The 25007-nt window shown below is 37.9% G+C and overlaps 1 protein-coding gene across 1 annotated transcript in view; it reads right to left on the bottom strand.

Annotated features, from left to right (window-relative positions):
• Positions 1 to 25007, bottom strand: part of ANKIB1 (ankyrin repeat and IBR domain containing 1) — a 98965-nt gene that overhangs the window by 30260 nt on the left and 43698 nt on the right. The window contains exons 3-6 of the mRNA XM_069859615.1: positions 17029 to 17329; positions 12134 to 12316; positions 4688 to 4805; positions 1164 to 1372 (exon numbers count right to left, since the gene is read on the bottom strand). Coding sequence (XP_069715716.1) covers positions 1164 to 1372; positions 4688 to 4805; positions 12134 to 12316; positions 17029 to 17329 — 811 coding nt within the window. The remainder of the gene's footprint in view (positions 1 to 1163; positions 1373 to 4687; positions 4806 to 12133; positions 12317 to 17028; positions 17330 to 25007) is intronic.

Here is a 25007-nt window from a genome sequence, read left to right as displayed (position 1 = left end):
GGATCAGCTTTAATTTTAAGATAGGACGTGTAATGTTAAGTCTGAAAAAGAGTTTTATAGCTTGTGGTTTTATTTTATCTATTCCTCTGAGTTTTCATTTTCCTGCCAAAGTAAGAGGGTTTAGAAAAAGATGTATTATTTCATAAAAAACATTTTGAAAGCTCTTTATACCATTTTATTATGAACACGAATATTAAACATATAGCTCTGCACTTAAATTTAGATACACTATCTAGAATGGCAATGATTAGCTAACCCTGCATTCCTGGCTTATGGACCATAATGACAAATAGAACATACAATGTAAAGTTGAAGAAATGTAATATGTCATTACACATTTTAATTAGGAAATATTCCTGGACAATACTTAACTACTAATGTAACTAAATGTAGGATAACATTATTCCTTCAATATAACTTCTTTTTTAGCTTTTTAAAATTAAAGAAATAAAAGATTTCTATGCAGGAATGCAAAATCTTAATATGCGATCTGGGGATAATCCATTTGCAAGACTGCATATAATATTCTAGAAAAATGCTTAGGTCATGGAGCAAAAGTTTTATAATGCTGCAGCTGTGGATTATTAAAAGGAGAACTCTGTCTTCCAAAAGACCACACTGAATTTAATGAAAGGCGCTTTCATATTTCAAATTTGCAATAGCCTTGTAAACCACTTGAAGCAGCCCACACATAGTAAAAGTCATTATAAGCTTACAGTACACCAGTGGGCTGACATTTCAAAATGCAGACAAAGAGAATTTTGTTTTCTAAAGAAAAAATTTTCAAAAGGCAGGGTTCATGGCATTGAGTACTTTCAGCGAAATGGATACAATGAAGTTGAACATCTTGATAAGCATGAGATGAGAAAAGAAGCTCAAAAGAGCCAAACACACTCATGTGGTTGTAGCTGGCCAAAATGCTATTTTGTGAGTGACAGCCAAGGTGAAAACAGAGTGCTTTCTATTAGTCAGATGCTCAATTGTATTGTTACATAGAATGTTAAAAGTGTTAAAGTCTCTGTTCACCACTTTTGGAAAGAGGAACACTTTACACTTATTTTCAGAATGAGATGACTATGCAGGTCTCCTGTCCACATAGCTGCACCATGATCAGAAAAAAGGCTCTTTTGCCCCATTGGTTTCACATCTATTTCTAAACCTACCACAGCTGTCTCAATGTCTCCTGGTGAGGGGCTGATTTCATCAGGGGAAGTCACAGAAGAACGAGTAGTACGTGGAGTTCGTGGAGAAGGAAGCGTATCCCACGCATTGTATCCACTTGGAGGGGGAGTTGGCATCTGAACCCCTGAACGTTGGCAGCAGTTCTCCGGATTAGACATCCATGCTTCAAGTAACTTCTCCCTGTCCCAGTCTTTAATAAATATATAGATGCAGCAGACAATGTTTAAAATACATTTTGTAACTGCACTCTCAAAAGAATGTATAAACACTAAGCTAAAAAATTCAGAAATAAATTAATGTGATAAAGTCTAAGTGAATGGAACTTTAGACATTGAATTTTACAGAACACATTCCATGATAATATATAACACAATGTGTATGTAAATATCTGCACTGTAAGCATCTCCATTCCCTGTAATATCTGTCCTAATTATTTTTTTTATTATTTACTTACAGCAATTGTAGCAGCTACGAGACTCAACCAGAAATGAGAACTGCAGTGACTTCCCGTCAGATCAAATATATAACAGCCCTTGCACCACAAAATTTTCAATACTTTCACTTTCTATGAAAAACAGCAATTATTCACTATTGATTCACTTCTACTGATTGTGTTAATGTTGCCCATTTACAAACAGAAAAAGACCTAGCGAAACAAATTTTACTCTGTATGAAGACCTTAAAATTAACTCAAATCTTTCTTAATCACTGTTCCCAATTCCAAACAGTAATACTAAAGATTTAAGAACAGTGATTTCTTTTTCCTATTAAAAATACTTAAAATATCTCATTTAAACTACCGAATTTCTATCTTCATTTGAATCTAAAGCCATCAACATTATGCACAGATCGGATGAATGAGAATTTCTGAAGCAAAGAGAAATTTCCCATTTAAAAAAAATTTAAAATATTTAAAATAAATATTTTTTTTAATGTTAGGTAGTCCCACTGGAAACTTAATGCTATTAAAAGATCAGTGTTGTTTCTACTGAATTTTAAATTTTATAAGAAAAAGACAAATAGCCTTCCTGTACTGTATTAATGCTGAAAAAAAAGGTACATATTCTAAGCACAGAACTTAGTGAAAATACTGCCTCTGTCAAATAACAATTGCTATCATACTAAAATCTGCTCCCTCCTAACAGGAGAAAGTGCCTTTGAACTGGAGATGATTGTTCAGGTGCTTACTTATCTAAGCTAAAACATATCATGAGTTAGTTTAATTTCATTTGTTTAAAGACATGGGTCCTGAACATATTTACACTTCAAAAAATATAATGTTACTAGCATTTTTTGAATTGCCCTGAGCTTATAGTCTTTCAGAGGTGAGTTAACTGATACTAAGCAAAAAAAATTGCTGAAAGTTTTCTTGAGCTCCTTTGTTTGTACTGTATCTTTAAAATTACCCAGGATTAAGATGCCACTAAATGTATTTCCTGTGCTTTCTTTACTAATTTATGAATTTTATTAGTTGAATTGCCTCTTTTTTATCCTGAAATCAACTGCTGCGTCATGGACAGAAAAGAAAGAGGAACAAAGTTGAAAAAACACTTGCAGAAAAACTCTAAAGTTATTTATTGTCATGATTGCCATAACAACATTTTTTATCTTGATCTAACTCTACATACTTCTGTCTCTTAATCACAAAAAAAACCCCAAACCAAAACACATTCTACTCTTAACCCTCCCAGCCTGTGTCAGTAAATTGATGTCGTTGTTTGATAAAAGAAAACAAAGTTTGATGGATTAAATATTACTTGTCTGTAAACTGTTTAAAAGTCTTACGTAAGAATGGTTTTTCCAAGAATTTAAAACATACTTTTCACACAAAATATGTGAATTAAGTTAACATTTCATATTATTTTTTTATGGATTTCAAGTTAAATGTAAAAACATTACAATTTGGCATTTGGTGTTTCCTAATTATCTACGCCTTCCCGAATAGCTCAGTTATTCCCTTTACTAGGCTGAACCAATTCTATGTCTTCACTTCATATAAAATAAATTATGTTTAATAATTTTCAGTGTGTGACTACAGCTGCAGGCAAACCAGTTAACTTTCTCATGACTTGCAAATTGTCTGTGCTTCTTTCTCTGTACTGGCCAATTGCATCAAGTTACCACTACATCACTAAGGCAACATCAGAAGAACGACCTTTGCAACACAGACCTATTTCTTCTCCCCTTTCAACTCCTGCTCGCTAGACGCTGGCAGACATTTCTCCACAATTTACATCAACCTCACTGCTTTTGGATTTAATGCAACTGTGCTGTGATTTGAATAGTTTTGCTATCTTTTTTTTTCTTAAAAATATCTGCACAGGGTACAGAATCTGCGTATCCATTCAGTCAAATAATTTAGAAATATTTAGCCTTAATTAAAGTATTCTGAGAATCCAAAATAGCATTTAAATAGTGCACGTATTATAAACACATTGTAAGAATTTAACAAATAATCAAACGTTAAAAAATGCAAAGACTGTGCCTTAAATATCATCAGATACACAAGTTATGTTGACTTAATTCAATATTAAAAGGAACAGAAATACCCACTATTGAAATTAAAGCAAGAGAGATGAATTTCAGGTACCTTACCTCCCCATGGAAGTCTGGAAGATGTGGGTTTAAAACAATGTTTTCCTATTTTACTCTTCCCACTTTATTTTCACAAGGAGCCCACAAAAATAACAGGGTATGAAAGCTTAATTGAGCAATACAGTGATGAACACGTAAACCAGAACTGCCTGAGCCCTTCCACTGCCATACAGTAACAATGCAGATGCTTTACTAAGCGTAAGTTTTGAATACTGAATCAAAGCCTAAAGCTTTCACCGAGTTTGAGACAGATACTTTTGCCTGGGCCGAACACAATGAGTTCAGTATACCCCCATTCTGGCAACTCCAGTTTAAATTACATGATCAGAGCACAAAGTGACTTCAGTAAAATTAAACTAGTTACAGATATACACACAGAAAACTATACCCTATTTGAAAAGAGTAACTATAAAAATCCTTCAAAGCACATACACTCGTAAGATCTCAACCCCAGGGCAATTTCCAACCATTTATTACAACGGTCAGATTGTTTTGATTGTAACAAAACTAAACAAGAAGTAAAAAAAAATGTTATCTACTTCTATCCACAAATATGTAGTGGCAGAAAACAAATGGTCTGACAAAAAAAGTACAACAAATTTGACTTTTTGACATATAAAACCATGGAAGTTCCATTTCCATGTCTCTCACGAAGACAAGAAGGCTCTGTTTCTCCACACTGCATAAATTAAAATGTCTTCCATTATAATTCCTAGCTTGAATCACTTTCCTACCAGGCTCCTTGTCCTCCGCCTCAATGCTTTTTGACATACTGCAGCCGTATTTCTTTCTGCTTCTGGTATTTGATTAACTGTTACTTCTCTTTTATTTGGAAATGAAAAGTAAGCATATAGCTGCAATTCTGATTTTTCTGAAGATAGTTTATTTAGTCTTTAAGTTTTTGCATTACCATGTGCACGAAGTAGAGCTTCTGCCGTAAACAGCGGCGCTTGAAGCATGTCAGCAGATTCCACAATCAGCATATCTTTAAGCCTTCGCAGGTCCTGAAGTCTTAGCCCCTCATATGGCTTTGAGAAGAAGAAGAAACACAATTTACATCTAGCAGTATTACCCAATTAGTCTCCAATTTCATATAAAAATTAGAACACTGTTACTGATCATCACCTCAACTATGAGGTAATATATGACAAAATTTATTCGTTGTACAGACCAATGATGATGCAAAGCTACATGGAAACACTGTCATTTGACAGTATTTATAGGAGGATCTTTGTACATTTTAAAATCTAAAGGACAGTATCTTTAGAGTTCTCCCCTATAGTTGGAGGCCATCTTCAAATGATGAACTAGCCTAACATTTTCACAGAATCTAGCTGAAATTTGAAGTGATTAAGCCTCAAATATTGTGGCATGGGTATGAAAATACATGATAGATCTGAACTAAGGATTTCAGGGGTTAACCTATTGCGTATAGATCCTCTGACACTAACTTTGTACATGACTTGAGACCCACTGAATTGATCTAGAGGAGGGTACATTGAGACATTAGATTGTAAGAAGAGATGTGTTTGTGAACGGAATCAGGTACAGGTCTTTTAAGGCAATATCTACCCTAGTAGAAGTGGAGGAATCAGTCATGAATAGGATAGATGAGACCTGCAGTCAGAGGTTCACAGAAACACAAAATGGTTGAGATTGGAAGGGACCTGTGGATGTCACCTGGTCCAACCACCCCTCCTGCTCAAGCAGGGCTACCTAGAGCCAGCTGTCCAGGACCGTTCCAGATGGCTTTTGAATATTCCAAGATTAGGGATTCATTATACATGAAGATGTCAAAACTCTCTTTGAGAAGGAGTGGCCAACTCTGATAGCCCTACACAGTCAAAGCAGATCATCCAGATACCTTCCTGGCCTGGAGCTCCATCCCCTTATTACAGCATTAAATAAAGGTCAAATTAGAAAGACAGAAAGGTGATAGTTTTAGGATTCTGGATTAGTTCCAACCAAAATACTAGAGATGCATACACATGTTCTGCAGACTGCTTCTTAAAACTAAGAAAGAAAGAACGTGACAGCAAATAATCTATTTGTTAGTGTTGCACAGTGAGAATACCCAAAAGGCAGAGAGAGAGAAACAAGTGGTGGAATATATACAGTGAATGGGTAGAAAGGGTGTGTAAAAAAGTTATTCTTACATGCACTGGTTTTATTTATATAAAGGATGGCTAACAAAAAATTGACATAAAACTCGTATGAGCACAGGACTAATTAGGAACTTGACCACCAAATGGCAACTGTCTTCACCAATTTGGAGAAGAAAGGACACAGAGCACCAGTGATAAGAGATAACCACAGTTAAGAACATGCACTGTTATTATTTATGACCTTCAGTTTGATTTTATGTAAAGCATAGTCCAGGACACTCCAGTGCTACATAATATGCACACACATGTATGCATGCATACACACATAGACATGGAGCAAAAAAAAATGGTTCTGTCCTTGGAAGCTTGCAAACTAAGTAGAAGTCTACTTGTCCATAACTCTTTGAGGATAACCAGCATAAGGTATAAGAGATGGGGAGAAATGGCTATCCTGGGCCTCTAAATAATTTTCTTCTTTTGAGACACTTACTCTAAAAACATGTTTCTGATGTTCTAGGTATCATCCTGAACTTTATAAAATGCGTCTAAAAATGTAACTGACTCCCACAAGGACCACTTCTGTAATCTAGTCAGTAATATAAGAAAAGAAATTTTGTGATTGGCAAGGATAATATGGTGTCATGACTGGATTTTTGTCCTTTTTGAGAAAGCAAGAAAAGCAGAAGAGAAATGGACTGCAAGTGTCCTGACCTTTGTCTTGATTGCCCAAGTTCAGGGAGTTGCTGTATATCCTTCCATTGCTGATCATGCATGACTCAGTAAAGGACAACCTGAATGTTAATGGCTTGCACTGAAATAAATCTGGACCACTTGATTCATAGCATGCTGAAATCTGACTGACCTATTTAATTTCTTAAAAAGAGACCATTTATAAGAACATGTCAGAGAGACAGGCATACAAACAGCTGAGTGCCTGGACTCAGAAGAAATGCAAGAAAATACTGAAAAAAAGGAGGCAAAGAGTAAACTGTCTTGACTGAATTTAACTGCATTTTGAACTGCAATTGTAAAGCAAATAGCTTCGTCAGCACAACAGTACTCATTTCTCGAAGACCAGATACATCATAAAAAGGAATGCCTTTTGTGTCAAACCTGCTATGTACACACATATTTTAGGACCTAGTACTTTATCCTGCAGATACGCTCAAAATTATATTTAACTGATTGGTTCTAGGTCAAACACTGGCAATTATCTCCCTTGAGTAAGAGACTATTATATTATCTCAGCGGGATCACTCCACACAACCTAGCAGTGATTTTGGGATCCCGTGGTTTTTAAGAAATTTATCTTTTTAAGAAATGAACGAAATATTTCTAAAGAATGTGTTTGAAGCTTTAGACATTTGTTTCATGAAACAATTTATACATCCACAGAAAAAACTGAAAGAAAGGAAATTTTAGGCTGGTACTATTAAGTAGCTTAATCTGGGAAGTGAAGGCTTTCTACAATGTGAACCTTAAAAACATTCACATGTACAAGATATTGTCTTAGAGAGACTTGCAAAGACAGAGCCTTAACTTATAAAGATGTGTATCTTTTATGCAATGTCATAGAGGTTTGTTTTTAACTAGTTCAAACATTGATGACTTAGCTCTGAACTGCCACATACTGTAAAGGATTTGGATTACAGCTCATGATGCTCAGGGACCTCCTTCAATACTCACTTGTGGAAGAGCTCTTTATTGATATTTGCAGTGAAAAAGGAATTGTTCAATATTAGCGTCATTTAACTATATAATGATTTTGGAACATACTATTTGAGACATTGCTTTAATCGACTGGTGAGCTTCTTACTACAGATTTCAATCCTTTTTTTATTCTCAAGATTCCTTCTTTTTAACTATTTTCTTCTCGATTTTTTACTACTAATATTTAGATATCATAAATTTTGTAACTGTTTTTCTCCTGAATGTACTTTCAACATGTAGGCTGAGTATTCTAACAGTTCGTTTCAAACTATGATTATTTTCTTCACTTTCAAAATACCATTAAAACAGATAGGGGCAAAGTAACTCTTTCCTACGGTGATGACTGTATAATTAAACAGTATCAAATATACTTCATGTAAATATCCTCCTTTATGGGTGGATGGAGTTCTATAGTTAATGGAGTCAAATATTTTAAAAAATAAAAAATTATCTATACTCCAATTAACTCATTCAAATATAAGTATATACACTCTAAAATATAAAATATACATTCTATGTATACGTATATGTATGTCTATATAGCTCAACTACCTGTAGTCCTTTCCCTACTTTCACTTAATAAACCATTATCTATCTGTACAGATAAAGTACATTTTAATCATTTTAGATAACTCTTTGTATTTATTATATTTGCATTATACATATATTGATATGACACAAATTCTGAAACTGAAGAAAACCATTCCAATTACTATGCACTCAATAAATCTGTGATACATTCACTAGCAGCGTATTTCTACAGTATTCAGTGGCACATATGTAAAATGAACTAATTATATACTTTGTTATTGTGCAATATATTTCTCTGAGTATGACTGAGAGCCAAAACTGTTCTGGATGACCTGCTCATTCCCAGGTGTTTCTTATGTAAGTGTAGAACACTGCATGATGTGATTGAAATGAAGGGGCCTGTTATCTTTTAGGAATTCAACACCAAGACAAATATGAATAAATAGCAAATTGAAAGACTGTGCAAATAAACCAACCAAAATCTATAAAAACAGTTTAAAAAATAGTTACAGTCATTTATTATAACCTCATTAGATTTAAAAGGTAAATATAAACTTCGGATTTTCTATAACAGAGATTTTTTTTTTTTTCCAGACTGTTTATCAACAAAGTAAGAGAAAATAATCACTACAAAGTAGGTAATCTGAAATACTCTCTTGGCTTGTTTTCTAACACCCTTTCCACTGCTGAGGCATCATAGATGGATATTCTTTTGTTACAAGTAACTATACTGTTAAGAGTCATGCTTTATACTCCATTCTTAAAATAGCTGGTATTTCCATTTTACATAGGGGAAAACCAGATTGCTTGTGTGTTGGTGCATTGTTTTCCCTCCCAACTGCATTTTGTGGAAATGCACTTGGAAATCACATTTGAGTTTCTGTTAGGGCCTGTTTGCTACCCATCTTTAACTGCAGTCTCACTAAAAATGTCTGAGGTGTACTGAGAAAAAAGAAAAAAAGAAATTTTGCTTTAAAAATATTCCTCAGGGTGCACTGTGGTAAAATGAGATTTTAAAAGGCTGGGTAAATGTATGACAGGGATGGATTTCACTCAGAAACCCTTGTGAAAAGAGTAAACTGAACTCATGGAAGATGAACAGTTCTTTGCAGTCCAGTTCTCAAACTTGAAATGTGGGTCTACTCAGCAATCTGTATGTCTTAACAGCTTGAAAGCCTCTATAGTCAAAGAAAGGTAAGTGCAAGCTATTTTTTCCATTATGACAGGTGCTGCAATTCTAAACATGAGGACTCACGTAATTCCTTGGTAATATTTCAATGTGAATAACAACACCAGGAACAAAGCTTTGTTATTTCTGAGTATACACACTTAATTCAATGACACTGCACAGAGCACTACAAAAATCTTCTGCCCTGTATGAAAAAGAGGATTATTTTCTGCTGTAAACATGGCAGGTCTGGAAGGGGAGATATTGCATACTATAATTCCAGATACTACTGTGTATATCATAAACGCTGGAGTTAAGTCCATTCAGCTGTTTTACCTGCGATAGTTTTCAGATGTTTTATCTTTCCCTTTAACCTTCATTCAAGAGATGCAATGACTTTGAAAATGCATTTCTTGGCATTTCAAAGTTTCCTAATTCTTTATGAATTTTTTTTGTGTGTTTTGGAAGGATGTTAAAGGGCCTCACTGAACAATTACAACCCAAATACTGTGTTAAACAAGCATTTTGCATTCACTTCCCTCAGTGTTTAATATTTTTGAAAAATGAAATTGTGAAAACAAGAGTATAGGATGATCTTTGAGGGCCAATTTTGCTGAAGGACACGCGTTCTGGAGAAAGCTTTTGGATCATTTCTCATGCATCATTAAGATAACAACTGGATGCATCACCACAGACAGTGCTAAGTGGAACTATCACTGCCCATCTCAGACATTTGCCCACAGACCTGGAGGACGAAGACATGTAGTTATTTGGATTGCAGTCCAGTGCTAGTCTTTCTAAGGCTTTTTTTTTTCCCAACCCATTTTGGCTGCACTGAAAGTTGAGACTAAAAGATAAACTTCCCCTGGCTACACCTCTTGGCATCTCATTAACATGATTACCTTTTATTCCAGTCCCTTCTAACTATCAAGTCTTTAATCTGTTCTTTCTCTGAGCATCTACCTCAAACAGTCATGAGACATTATTTTCTCCTGCCAAAAATCCTTTTCAAGTGGTTCTTGATTTGCTACACTCATATTTCTAAGTTCACTCTTCTCTTAGCTGTGCTGGTGCATATGCCAGCAAACCCATGGTAAAAATATAATGATAAAAAATACTCCGGCTATATGAAACAATTGCATATTAGTATTCTTGAAAACTTTTTACTCTTTTAAGCCAAATCATTGATGTAATGCAGTTGACAGCACAACCATCCAAACAGTTCTACTTGTATAACCAAAGGAGTAGCAAACTGGACTGATGGCAGGCAACTGCAGCAGTCTTTTGAAGTGGTTAAAATGTCCAACTATACTCTTACAACCATCTGGGTGGCTCTATATAGGAATATTCAGATAAACAACACTGAGTTAATTACATTTGTTATTTCTATATACAATTCAAATATATTAAACCTCATCTTAAAACCTGTCATCCAGGAATAAACAATTTAATTAAGACTGTTCATGTTTGAATTTATTCAAGAAAATTAGCCAGAAAATTAATTGAACAGTACAAAGACTTTCTTACTTTCAAATAAAACTGACCATGCATGGCATTTTTCAAATAAAAGTGATCATTTGCTGGGGAGGGACATTTTACAAGGTCATGTGGTGACAGGACGAGAGGAAAGGGCTTTAAACTGGAAATGGGAAGATTTAGATTAGATATTAGGAAAAAATTCTTCATGATGAGGGTGTAGAGGTACTGGAATAGGCTGCCCAGGGAAGCTGGGGATGCCTCATCCCTGGAAGTGTTCAAGGCCAGGTTGGATGGGGCCCTAAGCAGCCTGGCCTAGTGGGAGGTGTCCCTGTCACGGCAGGGAGTTTGGAACTGGATGATCTTTAAGGTCCCTTCCAAGCCAAATTCTTCCATGGTTCTCTACGTGGCATTTTTCAGGCAAATAGTGAAAGTGATCTAAGCCTACTCATACCTAAATGTGAATTACTTTCAAGTGTCATTAGGTCATAAGTGGGCTAAGCTAGTAAAAGGCAAGGCCATGATGCTTTTGAAGGGAGCAGCCATACAGAAATCTATTGTCCTTTAATTTACACAGAATTACTTCATAATATTTCCTGAATCATATAATTTACGTATATATTAACTATGTATTCTTATTTAGATTTTTAGTTATTTAAAATCTGATAATTGATGGGGGAGGGACCTTTTGTGTAGAATCTCTTTGGTCAAATTGTCCTTCACAAACCACAGTCTTCTGTAAGGTATACCAGTACTCAAGCCGATTTGTGTCAGTGAGTTGTCTCTCTTTCAAAAACTGACTTTGAAATAACAACACCTGTTATTACCTGTTTTTCATACAAATTCTGGTATGCAGTAGCTTCAGGCATAATGTTATAAAATAAGTAAATGCACTATTTTGAAATCCTGCACTACTCAGTTGGTTTTGGGTGACATTCAACCCATTGTCAGTCTAGGAAGATCCACCAGAACATTCTATCCCACAGACTTTCTCCTTTTCAGAATTTATCCTGCCCTCATTTTCAGACAGAAAGGCATCTTAAGCAATAAAAATGTTTGTTTTAGAGCAACTGTTTCCCAGCTTACTGGCCTCAGTGCATTTCCTCAAGCCTCACAGCCTGCAACACTTTCAAGCCAGTCCACATATTTAAGTATATGAATAAAACTTCTCTTTAGCTTTGACAACAGTTTTGTTTTGTTCTCCGATCTTAACTTCAAAGATACAAGGAGCTGTGTCAACATCAAATGGTTTACAAAAACACAGTAAAAAGCACAGTACCTACTGGAAAAACTTTGAGCTTTGTCACAATGTAATTGCTACAAATATAAATGTGTAAAACATCCTAAATTTCAAGTATCCTCTGACCTCTTTTTTGTCTAAAGCAGCATATTCAGCTTCAATGCTTTCAGCTTCAGGATCACGTGAAAATACCATTCGAGATTCCAGATTAAGAGCCAGTTCTTTGTGATGCTGTTTCTCTGCACAGTCACATGGGGTATCTTTATTTTCATTTTCTGCAAACAAATCTCCACCATGTTTTACCAGAAGCTAAAAAGTAAAACAGTAAACGAATATTAATTACCAACTCTAATAATACCCTGAAGACATGTCAGTTAAGAAAAGCATAATAAAAAGAATGAACAAGGAAAACATAAAGAAGAGACAAATATAGCAATGTTCTTTGGCAAATAAAGAGTCTCTGGTTTTATTACATAAATTACTGCTTGATTTCACATATACCTATACCCACCTTAAATCCATGGAACCAGAAAATCTCAGAAATGCATTACAAGGCAATGCCATACAACATGTCTCTGTTAGGTTTGAAACACTAAAATTCTGCCCTACTGATATGGTCAGCGCTCCATAGAAAAAGAGGGGCTTGAGGTCATCAAGTATCTGGCAAGATGAAGCTAGATGAACCTTTAAGTATTCTTTATATACTCCATCATTCTTCCCTGCATGGGTACACTGGTGGTGACAGAAAATGAGAGAGTCAGTGGGAAGTAAGTAAGAGGGAGTAAGAGGGAAGATGGGGTATCAATTCAGAGATAGCACATAATACTCCTGGTAGCTCTATATTATTTTGAAGGACATGAGAAAATTGAAATGAAAGAATTATAATTCTAATATGGTCTACTACTGTGCCTTTTCAGCAACCTTGTCCCATGCCAGTAACCACTCAGAAATGGAGTCCCTAGCTAATAAACAATTTTGCTGCTCTCATTACACTGCCTCCTGCTACAAACTGATCTAAACAAGGACAACAAATGCCAAAGATTTCAAAGCCCAATAGGGGACCAGCCTACAGTTACTTTGTTCTACCTAAACTTTGAAACATTGGTTAAAATTTGTTAACCTGAGTGTCACATTCAGTCACTACATTTTAAACTCTAACAAAAATTTAACTGAGGCAACTAAGACACCAACTGAGGAAGAAAAATAACAAACACAATTGAAAGAACATTCCATAGACCTACAAAGCTCAAAATCTAGTACACATGATGAGGATAACATTAATAATTTAAACAAATACGAAAGTGCCATTTAATATGCCAAATATAACATGATTGAGTGGAATATATCTGCATCAAATCAAATCTACTTGGAATGAAAGTTAAGTTTTTTTTCTGTTCAGTATTTTGACTTAAACACTTTAACTTTGTCCAAACTGTCTTTAGCAATGGGTTCCATACAGTTGTCCTGCTCAAAAGAGAAATTTAACATACATGAATGGAGTAGGATCAATATTGTACATTTGACTATTGGCTCTGAAGAAATCAACTAGTAGGTGCTTCATCCACAAGGTACTATGCTTGTTTTTGTCTTTCCTTATGTGGGTGTCATGGGGACAGGAGAAGATACAAGAGAAGATGCAAAGAAGATACAGGAGAAGATGCAAAGCTATGGAAAAAGAAGGAGACTAAAGAGGAATGCTACTCTGAAGTGAAAGTAACCACCATAAAACTAGGCAGGCAGTGCAGAAGGAAAAAAATGGTGCTCCTGGGGTTCTAAGTAACCTTCAGTTTACTGGAGAGAGGGAAGACAACTTGAAGATTAGGCAATTCAGGTTTTCATCTCCTTTTGTTAAGAATTTTAATCCTCAAATACTTCCAGGAACAAAGGGATCATTGTTAAATTCCTCACTAAGCTCTGTTTTGGGGTTTTCATAATGTAGTGTTCCTGTTCATAATCCTGTTTCCTGCTGAAGGAGTTAGACAGACTACAGACTATACTGGACGACTTAAAGTATATCAGATACTATCTTGGGATCCAAGGTCATCTACCCTACAGTAGGACACATAACAGAGTTTGAACTTGGGAGTATACTCTAGGTTTTAATATTTTTTTTAACACTACCTAGTTAGACTACATAGCCATGTCCAAACTCTGGCAAATAGCAATCCACATGGATCAAACTGTAAATTCTTCTTCAGTGACAAACTGAAAGCAAATTAGAGTCAGAAATCGTTTACTGAATTGGACAGTACGTATTGTCATGATAATCTAACCCAGTTTATGTAATTAAACGGGGAACTAGCAGTCTAGTAGCTGGATTAATTTAATGAATCATAAAACAGACAGTAAGAAATAGAATGATAATTTGTGAAGAAACACAAATCTTTGACATTTCATGGTAAGTTTAAAACCAGTTGATTTTATAGTCTGCAGTTAAAAGCCACAGCCCAGATCCAGAACCACAACCTGCTCTGCCACAGCTTTTTGACATTAGAGTCTCCCTGGATCTTACGTTGTGAGCCCATTTATGACATGCTCTTGAAACTGAAGCTTTCAAGCAACTGTGCATACCTCCAATATCACTGTATAGCCACGTCTGGGGGCATGAAGGCAGAATGACTGGGGCAGAAGACTCCGTGCTCAAATTCTTTGTAAATCTGAAGTCTAAGTTATCTGGGGATCTTAAATATATTTATATAGAGAGAAGATGAAGAAATAAGATAATGTAATTGTTCCTTTTTATATATTGAAATGGGTCCAACAGTAAGCACTTTAAAAATCAGTATAACAGACATAATATTTCAATAATGTGAATAAGTGAGCTTGTAAATACCAGAAATTCAAATACGTTGGGAAATTGGTTACCAGACTTTTCTGTTTACTGTTCCTCTACCAGAAGGAAACATTCTCATGTCAAATCATTTTATAGGAGTGTTTTTCAACAACTTTGCTCAAAGAGGTCATTAAATGCTAAATCCTGATATCTGTCATTTTCTGATATGACATGTACATTTGTCCTCCTACCATAAAATTTAAAAGCAAACGGATCTTCTTGGAGAAGGCTAGATAGAACAACTGTGATTGAAAATCCCTGTAGTCAGAATTCATCAGTCAGCTGGATCAAACAAGCGGCATTAAAAAAAAAAAGAGAACAAGAGAAAAGAGCACAGTCCTTTGCAATTAATAGTTTTGTTTATCAAATCTAAAAAGAATTAACAGTTAACAACCAAGATAAAAGCATTAACACAGACCTAGGTCATCGCCTGATATTTGTATACAAATCAATCACATCAAAAGAAAATCAATCACATCAAAAGAGGCACTACATGAATCATTTAACCATACAAATAAAGAAAGATTAATTCTAGTTGACAGGAAGGGCCAGGCAATATCTGTGTGTAATTCAGTTACCAGGTACATAATTAGCTGGGTCTCAGTATAATTCAACTAGTAAAGACTGCTTAGTGACTCGTCTTGCTGGTGAAACTCAGTAAGTGTACAAATAATTTCTAGAGATGTGTTAAAGACAAACCGCTAGCGTGGAGCCTGCTGAGCTGTAACAACATGGGGCAGAGAGGAAAGGAAGTACAGGGGCAAGGCTCAGGCTATGATACAGGGGGTTAAATATCAGAATCTAATAGCAGCATCCTCTCAATTCCTCTCAGTACTAAGCAAGAGATCAGAGAGATGTATACTCAAGTCAACATTATTCAGTGATAGGACATGTGGTAACAATTCAAAGCTGGGCCAGAGGAGGTATTGAATGGACATTAGGAAGCATTTCTTTACTGATAATAATACCCAAAATATACTTAGATTCACTGTTCTTGCAGAATCAGAAAGACGACAAACAAACCACTGCCTAATTTCAGAAAGTGGTACTAAGTAAAAGCATGGTAAACATTCTAGAAACATCGGAAGAATTTGTGAAGGCAGAACAACAGGCCAGAATCATATGGGTAATAAAAAGCAGAAGTTGTCTCCAGATGAAGAATATGTAAAGAACAAAATCTGACAAAGGTAAATGTAAAATCACAATAAAGAAGGCTCTGAATGTTTTTTTAAACATTATGCCGAGTGCATAACAACTCCAAACAAATCATTCTAAAACATCACGTGATAAATCTGTCAATGTGTTTGTAAGGTTGGTCACTGGACAAAGTGCAAAAGCAATCTCAAATAACATAATGCAGAAAAGTGACAAGAATTGTTGGAATCCGGATTCTCAAAAGAAAGTCTGTTTCAAATTGAAGTCTCAGCACAAGAGATTCTAGATGTTATAGTAGACAGACTTATGAAAATGTTAGATGTTTCCGAGAATGTTAGATGTTTGTTCTTATATTGTTTAAATTAAATTACCAGCACAATTAAACACTAGTCCTCATTATTTGGTATAGGTTAAAAATGAATTTGATGGGAGACCTTCAAAGTCATTATGACTTCCTAATTACTCATTATTACTCATTACTTTCACAAACATTGAAGGTATTTAAATTTGTAAAAAGGTAATTACATTTAAGTATGATCGCACAGATGCATGGCATTCTTTAATAAGGCTGGGCACTGCAAATTAAAGATACCAAACCTGTTCTTGAAACATGGGCAACATTCCCTAGTATCAGCTACAGAGCTGAATAAAAAGTGCTCTAGTTTTCTCATAGGCAGTTATTTCACTTCTCTTTACACATATAGGTAAGCTTATGCCTACGTTTCAAACTTTTCTCTAGTGTTACAGTCTTGTAATTATTTCCAATTTTTATAAGCCTACATGACTCTTCATGCTGAGGATGTTATGTCATGAAGGGAATATATAAGTAATCCATTTTTTTAAACTGCTCTCTACAGACAGTGGTACATTTTGGGCTGTTTCTTTGCAATTTTTCCAATTAATGAAAAACAGGATTAGAAAAGTTGATTTAGTATACTATTTCAGATTTTTTTATCTATGAATCAGCTTTGTGAAACTGCTCATGTCATTTACTAATAGCAGTATGTCGATGTGATTATATATGAACTTTTACCTCGACACAGGTTTTCATCCCTGAGGCAGCAGCATAGTGCAAAGGTGTATTTTTTTTGTTATCAACAGCATCAATTGCTGCTCGTTCATATTGTCCTTCATCCAACTTTGCTCCCTTCCATTTCAGGATCATTTGTAGACAATCTGCTCTTCTGCAGTCGTCTTCTGAGGGTCGTGTCAGGCGAGGATGAAGAGCTCCTTCTGAGATCATGATCTGAGGTCCCATACACAGTAAGTGCATAGATGTCTCATTGTGCACATTCCGTTTATTCGGGTTACCATCTCTAACAAAAAGGAAAGTTCTGCAGGAGGTAAAAGAAAACAGAAGAAAAATAATTAGCACACAATTCCACTCATTTCCTTGAAGTAGGAAGGGCCTATTATGACAGCTTGCTTCTCTTCTTGCCAAGATTTTTATTAGCCATGTGAGCGATAAACATTCCTAATGGATAATTATTACTGGACAGCTCTCCATTTCTCTTAGGAGTGAATAGCTAAGATCTAGATGAATTATTGAAATATCATTAAGAACCATATACAACTACTTTGTCAGTGTGTGACAAATTTCAGTTGGCGAAGTTTATTCTACAATTCTGTGTTGTATTGCAATAAATGTTATTAAGTCACAAGACTGATGAAATGGATACTTTCTTTTTTCTACTCTGTGTCCTGAATAGTATGGCATTAGGTAGTTTTCAAACAAGAGGATGCTAGAGCAATTTCTTATAAATTCATTCTCCTTTCCTGTATCTTTAGTCAGGGTCAAGACAGCACTCACTACGCCTTGAAAATAAACGAAATACTTTTCCTGCTAGCACTGCATGCATTCAGGAAAGACTCTTGTTTTCTTACTCACTCTAGAATACATGGAAATGCAACATAATTCAAACCCTCACCTATGCAAACAACAGAGGCTGGCAAGAATTAAAGTCTTCTCTTGAATGTTCTAGAGGCAGTTAAAAGAGGACAATGAACTATACTGACAATAAGGATCAGCTTAGGAATGAAAGGGACACAACAGACTGAATTCTGGAATCACAAATCTGATTCCTGCCAGCTCCTGAGACAAAGCAGCTCTGTGCTGCATCCTACCAAGAAGGAATTACAGAAATTGGAATTCAGTTCTGAAATGTAAGAACCAAGACATATCATATAAGCCAAATGAAGCCAAGCTTGCTCTAGGCTTTTGAGGTATACTAACATTTTTTTTTTTTTCTTAAGGGAGAGTGAAATTAGGAAATGGCAGGGAAGAAAGACCGCCTTTGTAGGACTGGGATCAGAGACAACAATGGTGGAAGAATTCTGTGTGAACGTAGGAAGGACACTTCCCAGCGAGGTAATACCATGCTAGATGAGAAGCATGGTACACACATTCAAGAAGTCACTGCAGAAACACTTGCGATGTTCTCGTAAGAGCCCTCACACATAAAACCAGCAGAAGTCACTGCTCCTCCATGCTGTTCCCTGACTCCCAGCAGTTTGCAGGTATGATAAAAGGTTATATTATAATCTTCTTGAAATCAACACAGGGGACCAGCTGCTACCCTCCCTGCCCTCACCCCAAGTCTAACTAAACCCATTTCCAACTACTTTCAGTTTAAACAGGCAGCTGAGCCACCTGAAGGCAGGCATTGCTCTGGGTGAACAGAGGACAGCAAAAGAACTTGGTAACCAAATTCACAAATGAATATATTCTTTACCTCAGTTATGCTCTGGTTACAAGTCTAAATGCCACCTCTCTTTTCACTTGTCCCTGACTACATCCCACTAGGTGCTACACGGTAGGCCTTTCTCTTGGAGCTCTCCCAGGCTTTGTTCAGAACAAAGAATAATCCCTTTATTTAGTAATGAAAATTCCCTTTTGGAGATTATTGAAAACAGATTGGACAAGTATTTCAGTAGAAAAATTTGGGCACAGTTCATCTGATCTTGCAGTAGAAGGACGTCTCGATGAAAACCATTCAGTCAGCTGTATTTCCGCCCTTTCTTCCATTTGAAAACTCTCTGAACAGTTTGAGTTCAAAAAGAAACTTAATACTAAAATACTGTTATTTTTTAAGCAAAAGCAGAAATAATTTTCTAACTTCTCAGCTAAACCTCAACTAAGTAACTTCATTTTCGGGAAGTTATCTGCATGTTTTCAGACAGTGCCTGTCTCTAGAAATGATAACACTTAAAATTCATGATTATCACCAAAGCAATGGGGCATTGGTATGCAGAAAGGTCATTGGTTGTATATATTTCTATGGATATCAAGGCTACTTTTGAGTTGGCAGCATGCTGCAAGTCAAAAGAAACAAAAAAGGGCGAAAAAGGTCGCACCTGCAGGGAAGGGTGGATGGAAGATCCAAAATTGACCAACAGATTATTCCATTCCATATATATATCATACTCAGTAAAAAACTGAGGGATTTTGAGGGTCTAGCTCTATTCTTCCATGGTTAGGTCTAATAGGGACCTCATCTGTCCTTTTGTCCCCAATCCCAGATCCATGCATTCCCAAATCCAGTTCCTGAGTGCAGCTGCCATGTTCTGCTGAAAACAGCCTGGGACTTTTCCCCGCGCCTGTTCTGCAGCTTCAATGGTGACGTAGTCATAGGGGGAGGGACATGGGGGAGGGGAGAAACTACATATATTTGTATATGTTTTATTATTTTCTTATTAATTTTCTTTATTATGATTATTGTTTCATAAAGGCTGTTTCAGGTCTAGTTCCCAACCCACAAGTGTGTGTCTCATTTCTCTTTCCCCCTTCCCTGGCTGGCCGAGTTGGGAGCACAGCTGTGCCAGCATTTAGCTGCTGACCTGGCCTGGAGCTGGCTGAACTGTGAAAACTGTTCTTTTAAATAAGCGGTAATGGAGTATAATATTCAGAGAAAAAAAAACCCAAACAAACCAAAACACCCTAACAATATCTTCTATGTTGCCCTATTTTGGCAACAAAAACGTTCCTTAGAGAAATCTCTCTTTCATTCCATGATAGCTGACATGATAGATGCATTTGTTAGCAAATATGAATATGCCAAACTTGAGATTAAAGATGTTGTCAAAAAAGTGCCAGTACATTTTTTTTGCTTGTTATTTTTATGTTTTCAGAGGAAACGGATTTAGCAACACAGGCAAAATGCTTCACAGCCAATTAAATGAAATGATAAGACTAACCAGCATCAAGCACTACCCAAAATAAACATGCTTGTTTGAATTAGCTTTATATAGTATGAAACTAGCGACAGAAAGAAAGGAGAGGAAGCAAGGTGGGAAAGAACAGCAACTCAGAAGAGGGAGAAGCAGAGGGAAGAGAAAGCAAAGAAGGGAGGAAGGGAAGATGGAGAACCGCACAAAAAGTGGGGGAGAACACACCTCGGGCTGTTAAGGGAGATGCAGGCACTCTGGTGTCAACTGATCCAGTTACCAGGCAGTTGGGAACGAACCCTGTTCCCTCTAGGAGGGCTGAAGGCTCGGCAGCTCAGCTGAAGTGCATTTACACCAATGCACGCAGCATGGGAAATAAGAAGGAAGAGCTGGAAGCTGTCGTAGGGCAAGGGGCCTATGATGTTGTTGCCATCACGGAAACGTGGTGGGACGACTCATATAACTGGAGTATGGCTATGGTGGGGTATAAGCTTTTCAGGCGGGACAGGAAGGGTAGGAGAGGAGGTGGGGTAGCCCTCTTTGTAAGGGAGGACTTGGACATCACTGAGATGGATTGTGGAGATGAGGAGGTTGAGTGCCTGTGGGTCAAAATCAGAGGAGCCCACCAGAAGGTAGACTTTGTGATGGGAGTCTGTTACAGACCACCCAACCAAGGAGAAGCAGCTGATGAGCTCTTCTATAAACAGCTGGGGTCAATCTCTAGATCGATGCATCTCGTTCTGGTGGGAGACTTCAATCTGCCTGATATCTGCTGGGTGTACAACACAGCAGAAAGGAAGCAGTCTAGGAGGTTCCTGGAGTGCGTGGGAGATAACTTCCTTGCACAGTTGGTGAATGAACCAACCAGGGAAGGTGCCCTCCTGGACCTCCTGTTTGTGAACAGAGAAGGCCTTGTAGGGGATGTGGCGGTAGGTGGACGCCTAGGACTAAGCGACCATGAGATGATAAAATTTTCTGTTCTAGGTGAAGTGAAGAGGGTGGTTAGCAAGACGGTAACATTAAATTTCCAGAGGGCAGACTTTGATCTCTTCAGCAGGCAGGTTGGTGAAGTCTCATGGGAGACAGTACTCAAGGGCAAGGGAGCCCAGGAGGGCTGGGAGCTCTTCAAAGGGGTGGTCCTAGCAGCTCAGGAGAAAGCCATCCCCGTGGTCCAGAAAAAAAGCCGGCAGGGGAGAAAGCCAGCTTGGTTGAATAGAGAGATCTTGAGGGATATCAAGAAGAAAAGAAATGTTTATGGCCTCTGGAAGAAGGGACAGGCCTCTTGGGTGGACTACAGGAGGGAAGTGAGATTGTGTAGGGAAAAAATCAGAAGGGCTAAGGCTCAGCTAGAAATTGGATTGGCCAAGTCAGTGAAAGATAACAAAAAATCTTTCTACAAATATATAAATAATAAAAGGCGGACTAGGGAGACCATACAGTCCCTATTGGACACAGAAGGGACAACAGTAACAGGGGATGAGGAAAAGGCTGAGGTGCTTAATGCCTTCTTTGCCTCAGTCTTTAGTCGTAAGGAGGGTCGTTCCGCCTGTGTACAAACCCAGGAGGTAGAGGAGCATAATGAGGCTCCCATGATCCAAGAGGAGGTGGTCAGAGACTTGCTAGCCCGACTGGACAGTCACAAGTCTATGGGGCCGGACGGGATTCACCCTAGGGTACTGAAGGAGCTGGCGGATGTGCTGGCCAAACCCCTTTCCATCATCTTCCAACAGTCCTGGAAGACTGGGGAAGTCCCACTGGACTGGAGGCTGGCTGATGTTGTGCCCATCTACAAAAAGGGCCGCAGGGAGGACCCAGGAAACTACAGGCCTGTCAGTCTGACCTCAGTGCCAGGGAAAGTCATGGAACAGGTGATCTTGAGTGCTATCATGAAGCACATGCAAGAGAACCGGGTGATCAGGCCCAGTCAACATGGGTTCACAAAAGGCAGGTCTTGTCAGACTAACCTGATCGCCTTCTATGACAAAGTGACCCGGCTACTGGATGAGGGAAAGGCTGTGGATGTGGTCTTCCTGGACTTCAGCAAAGCCTTTGACACAGTTTCTCACAGCGTTCTGCTTGAGAAGCTGTCAGCCTCTGGGCTGGACAGGCGCACACTCTCCTGGGTGGAAAACTGGTTGGCTGGCCGGGCCCAGAGAGTGGTGGTAAATGGTGTGAAATCCAGCTGGAGGCCAGTGACAAGTGGGGTTCCCCAGGGCTCAGTGCTGGGTCCAGCCCTGTTCAATGTCTTCATCAATGATCTGGATGAAGGCATCGAGTGCACCCTTAGCAAGTTTGCGGACGACACTAAGCTGGGTGGAAGTGTCGATCTGCTGGAGGGTCGGGAGGCTCTGCAAAGGGATCTGAACAGGCTGGACCGCTGGGCAGAGTCCAATGGCATGAGGTTTAACAAGGCCAAATGCCGGGTACTACACTTGGGGCACAACAACCCTATGCAGTGCTACAGACTAGGAGAAGTCTGTCTAGAAAGCTGCCTGGAGGAGAGGGACCTGGGGGTGTTGGTTGACAGCCGACTGAATATGAGCCAGCAGTGTGCCCAGGTGGCCAAGAAGGCCAATGGCATCTTGGCTTGTATCAGAAACGGCGTGACCAGCAGGTCCAGGGAGGTTATCCTCCCTCTGTACTCGGCACTGGTGAGATCGCTCCTCGAATACTGTGTTCAGTTCTGGGCCCCTCACCACAAGAAGGATGTTGAGGCTCTGGAGAGAGTGCAGAGAAGAGCAACAAAGCTGGTGAAGGGGCTGGAGAACAGGCCTTATGAGGAGCGGCTGAGAGAGCTGGGGTTGTTTAGCCTGGAGAAGAGGAGGCTGAGGGGTGACCTCATTGCTCTCTACAACTACCTGAAAGGACGTTGTAGAGAGGAGGGTGCTGGCCTCTTCTCCCAAGTGACAGGGGACAGGACAAGAGGGAATGGCCTCAAGCTCCGCCAGGGGAGGTTTAGGCTAGACGTTAGGAAAAAATTCTTTACAGAAAGGGTCATTGGGCACTGGAACAGGCTGCCCAGGGAGGTGGTTGAGTCACCTTCCCTGGAGGTGTTTAAGGCACGGGTGGACGAGGTGCTGAGGGATATGGTTTAGTGTTTGGTAGGAACGGTTGGACTCGGTGATCCGGTGGGTCTCTTCCAACCTGGTTATTCTGTGATTCTGTGATAATTCAGTGAGGGATAAGGAGATGAATTCTATAGAGGCGCTTAAGATATGAGAATGCTAGATACAAGGTTTTGCAAGTACTCACTGCAAAACCTGGCCATAGAAGATACAAGGCTAAATCTAAGTCACCTTAGTCTCTACAAGATGTAACTTTGGGTACTCAACTACAATCTAAGTTTCTCTACTTCTGCAATAAAATCTGCTTTATGTTAAACCAGTATCTTTCCTTCTGTTAATTTCATTTTACAATTTCTTTTCATACATTTTTATTTGATGTGAAAACTGCAGTATGAACAGAAAAATGTGAAGTTGTTCATTTTCAGTTCAGAGTCCTTAAGTCAAGATTAAATAATTTTTTTTAATTGTATTATTTCTCCTCCCCCTATCCATGACATTTACTATCCATATGTCTACTAATATTCCAGCCGCAAAGTCTTGCATCTTCCTTAAAAGAAAAAAAAAAAAATAGAGGTCAGAGCACTGGGAAGAAAGACCGTAAAAGACTTCCTTTTTAGTACTTTTTAAAACTAGGTAACACTGATGTTTAAGCCAGTAGGCCTAGATAATTTTACCTGAAGTCTGTAACACAAAGTTTGTGAAAGGTAGCAGACATCTGTTGCCTTCAAATTAGGTGTGGAATGAGTAGAGAAGAAAGTGTGTTAAAGAAGGGGCTAGATCTGTTCTACAATCACTACAGTGGATTGTGGTACAGTGGCAAAAGTACCAGTTCCTGCGCAGAAGCATTCAGCAGTGATCCCTGAGGACGCACAGCTGAGGAAATATTGAGATTAAAGGCTTCAGTTGGCACACAGGTAATGCACCAAACTCGTGGTATGAAGCTAACAGGAGCAATTCGGTATTGAAAGAGGGTGGATTTTGACTTTCACACCAAATGCCTGAACTCTAATTCAAAGTTTGCACTTATACTATGCAACGTGCTAAAGGGCTGCATTAATTAGACCTGCATATTTTGAACACCAGGAGAGTCCTCTGGATATTAGCTAACTGCATCTTTTCCTCTCATTCTGACTTGCCTTATGTTTAAGGTATCTCTCCCTGCAACTTCTCTAATTCAAAGTAAAATGCTACTTTAAAATTCAGGGAAGAACTGCCTGCGGTTTCCACATTACACCAAACCAGGGCTTGAGGTTTTTTAATTGCAAGAAGACCTTTATTTTCTCCTCCCAAATCAGGTGAAGTTTCTCTAGTATCTTTAGCTATCTAATCATTACCTTCTAGGCTTAATAACATCACAATTTTTTTTCAACAGTTAGCTCTTTTTCATCACTGGAATTCCATGTCACTGTATTTTAAAGCCCAATTCACTCCTGAATCAGCTTACAGTGCAACAGATTTCAGGATAGTGTAAAGTTTTTGTGGTAATCTGTAAAAGCCATAAATCGGATACTTTTTCTTATAAAACAGTACTTTATACACAAATAAATTTATTCATAAACTCTGCAAGGCTAACTGATCATATCAATTAAAGAGACCAATCTGCCCATAATCATCTCCCTTTATTTTTTAATAAGGCTTAATATATTACTCTCAACTGCTCTGCCAAAATTCTCTTTAATATTCCCAAGTGATGGGGATTTTACCCCTATTTGACTGCTGTAACCTATTAGTTTTCCATTACTAATATTTAAGTAGGTTTACAAAAGAACCCTTGAAGAAGAGG

Source organism: Phaenicophaeus curvirostris, chromosome 6 (genome assembly GCF_032191515.1).
Source record: "Phaenicophaeus curvirostris isolate KB17595 chromosome 6, BPBGC_Pcur_1.0, whole genome shotgun sequence".
NCBI classification, from domain to species: Eukaryota; Metazoa; Chordata; class Aves; order Cuculiformes; family Cuculidae; genus Phaenicophaeus; species Phaenicophaeus curvirostris.
This window is presented reverse-complemented; position numbering and strand designations above follow the sequence as displayed.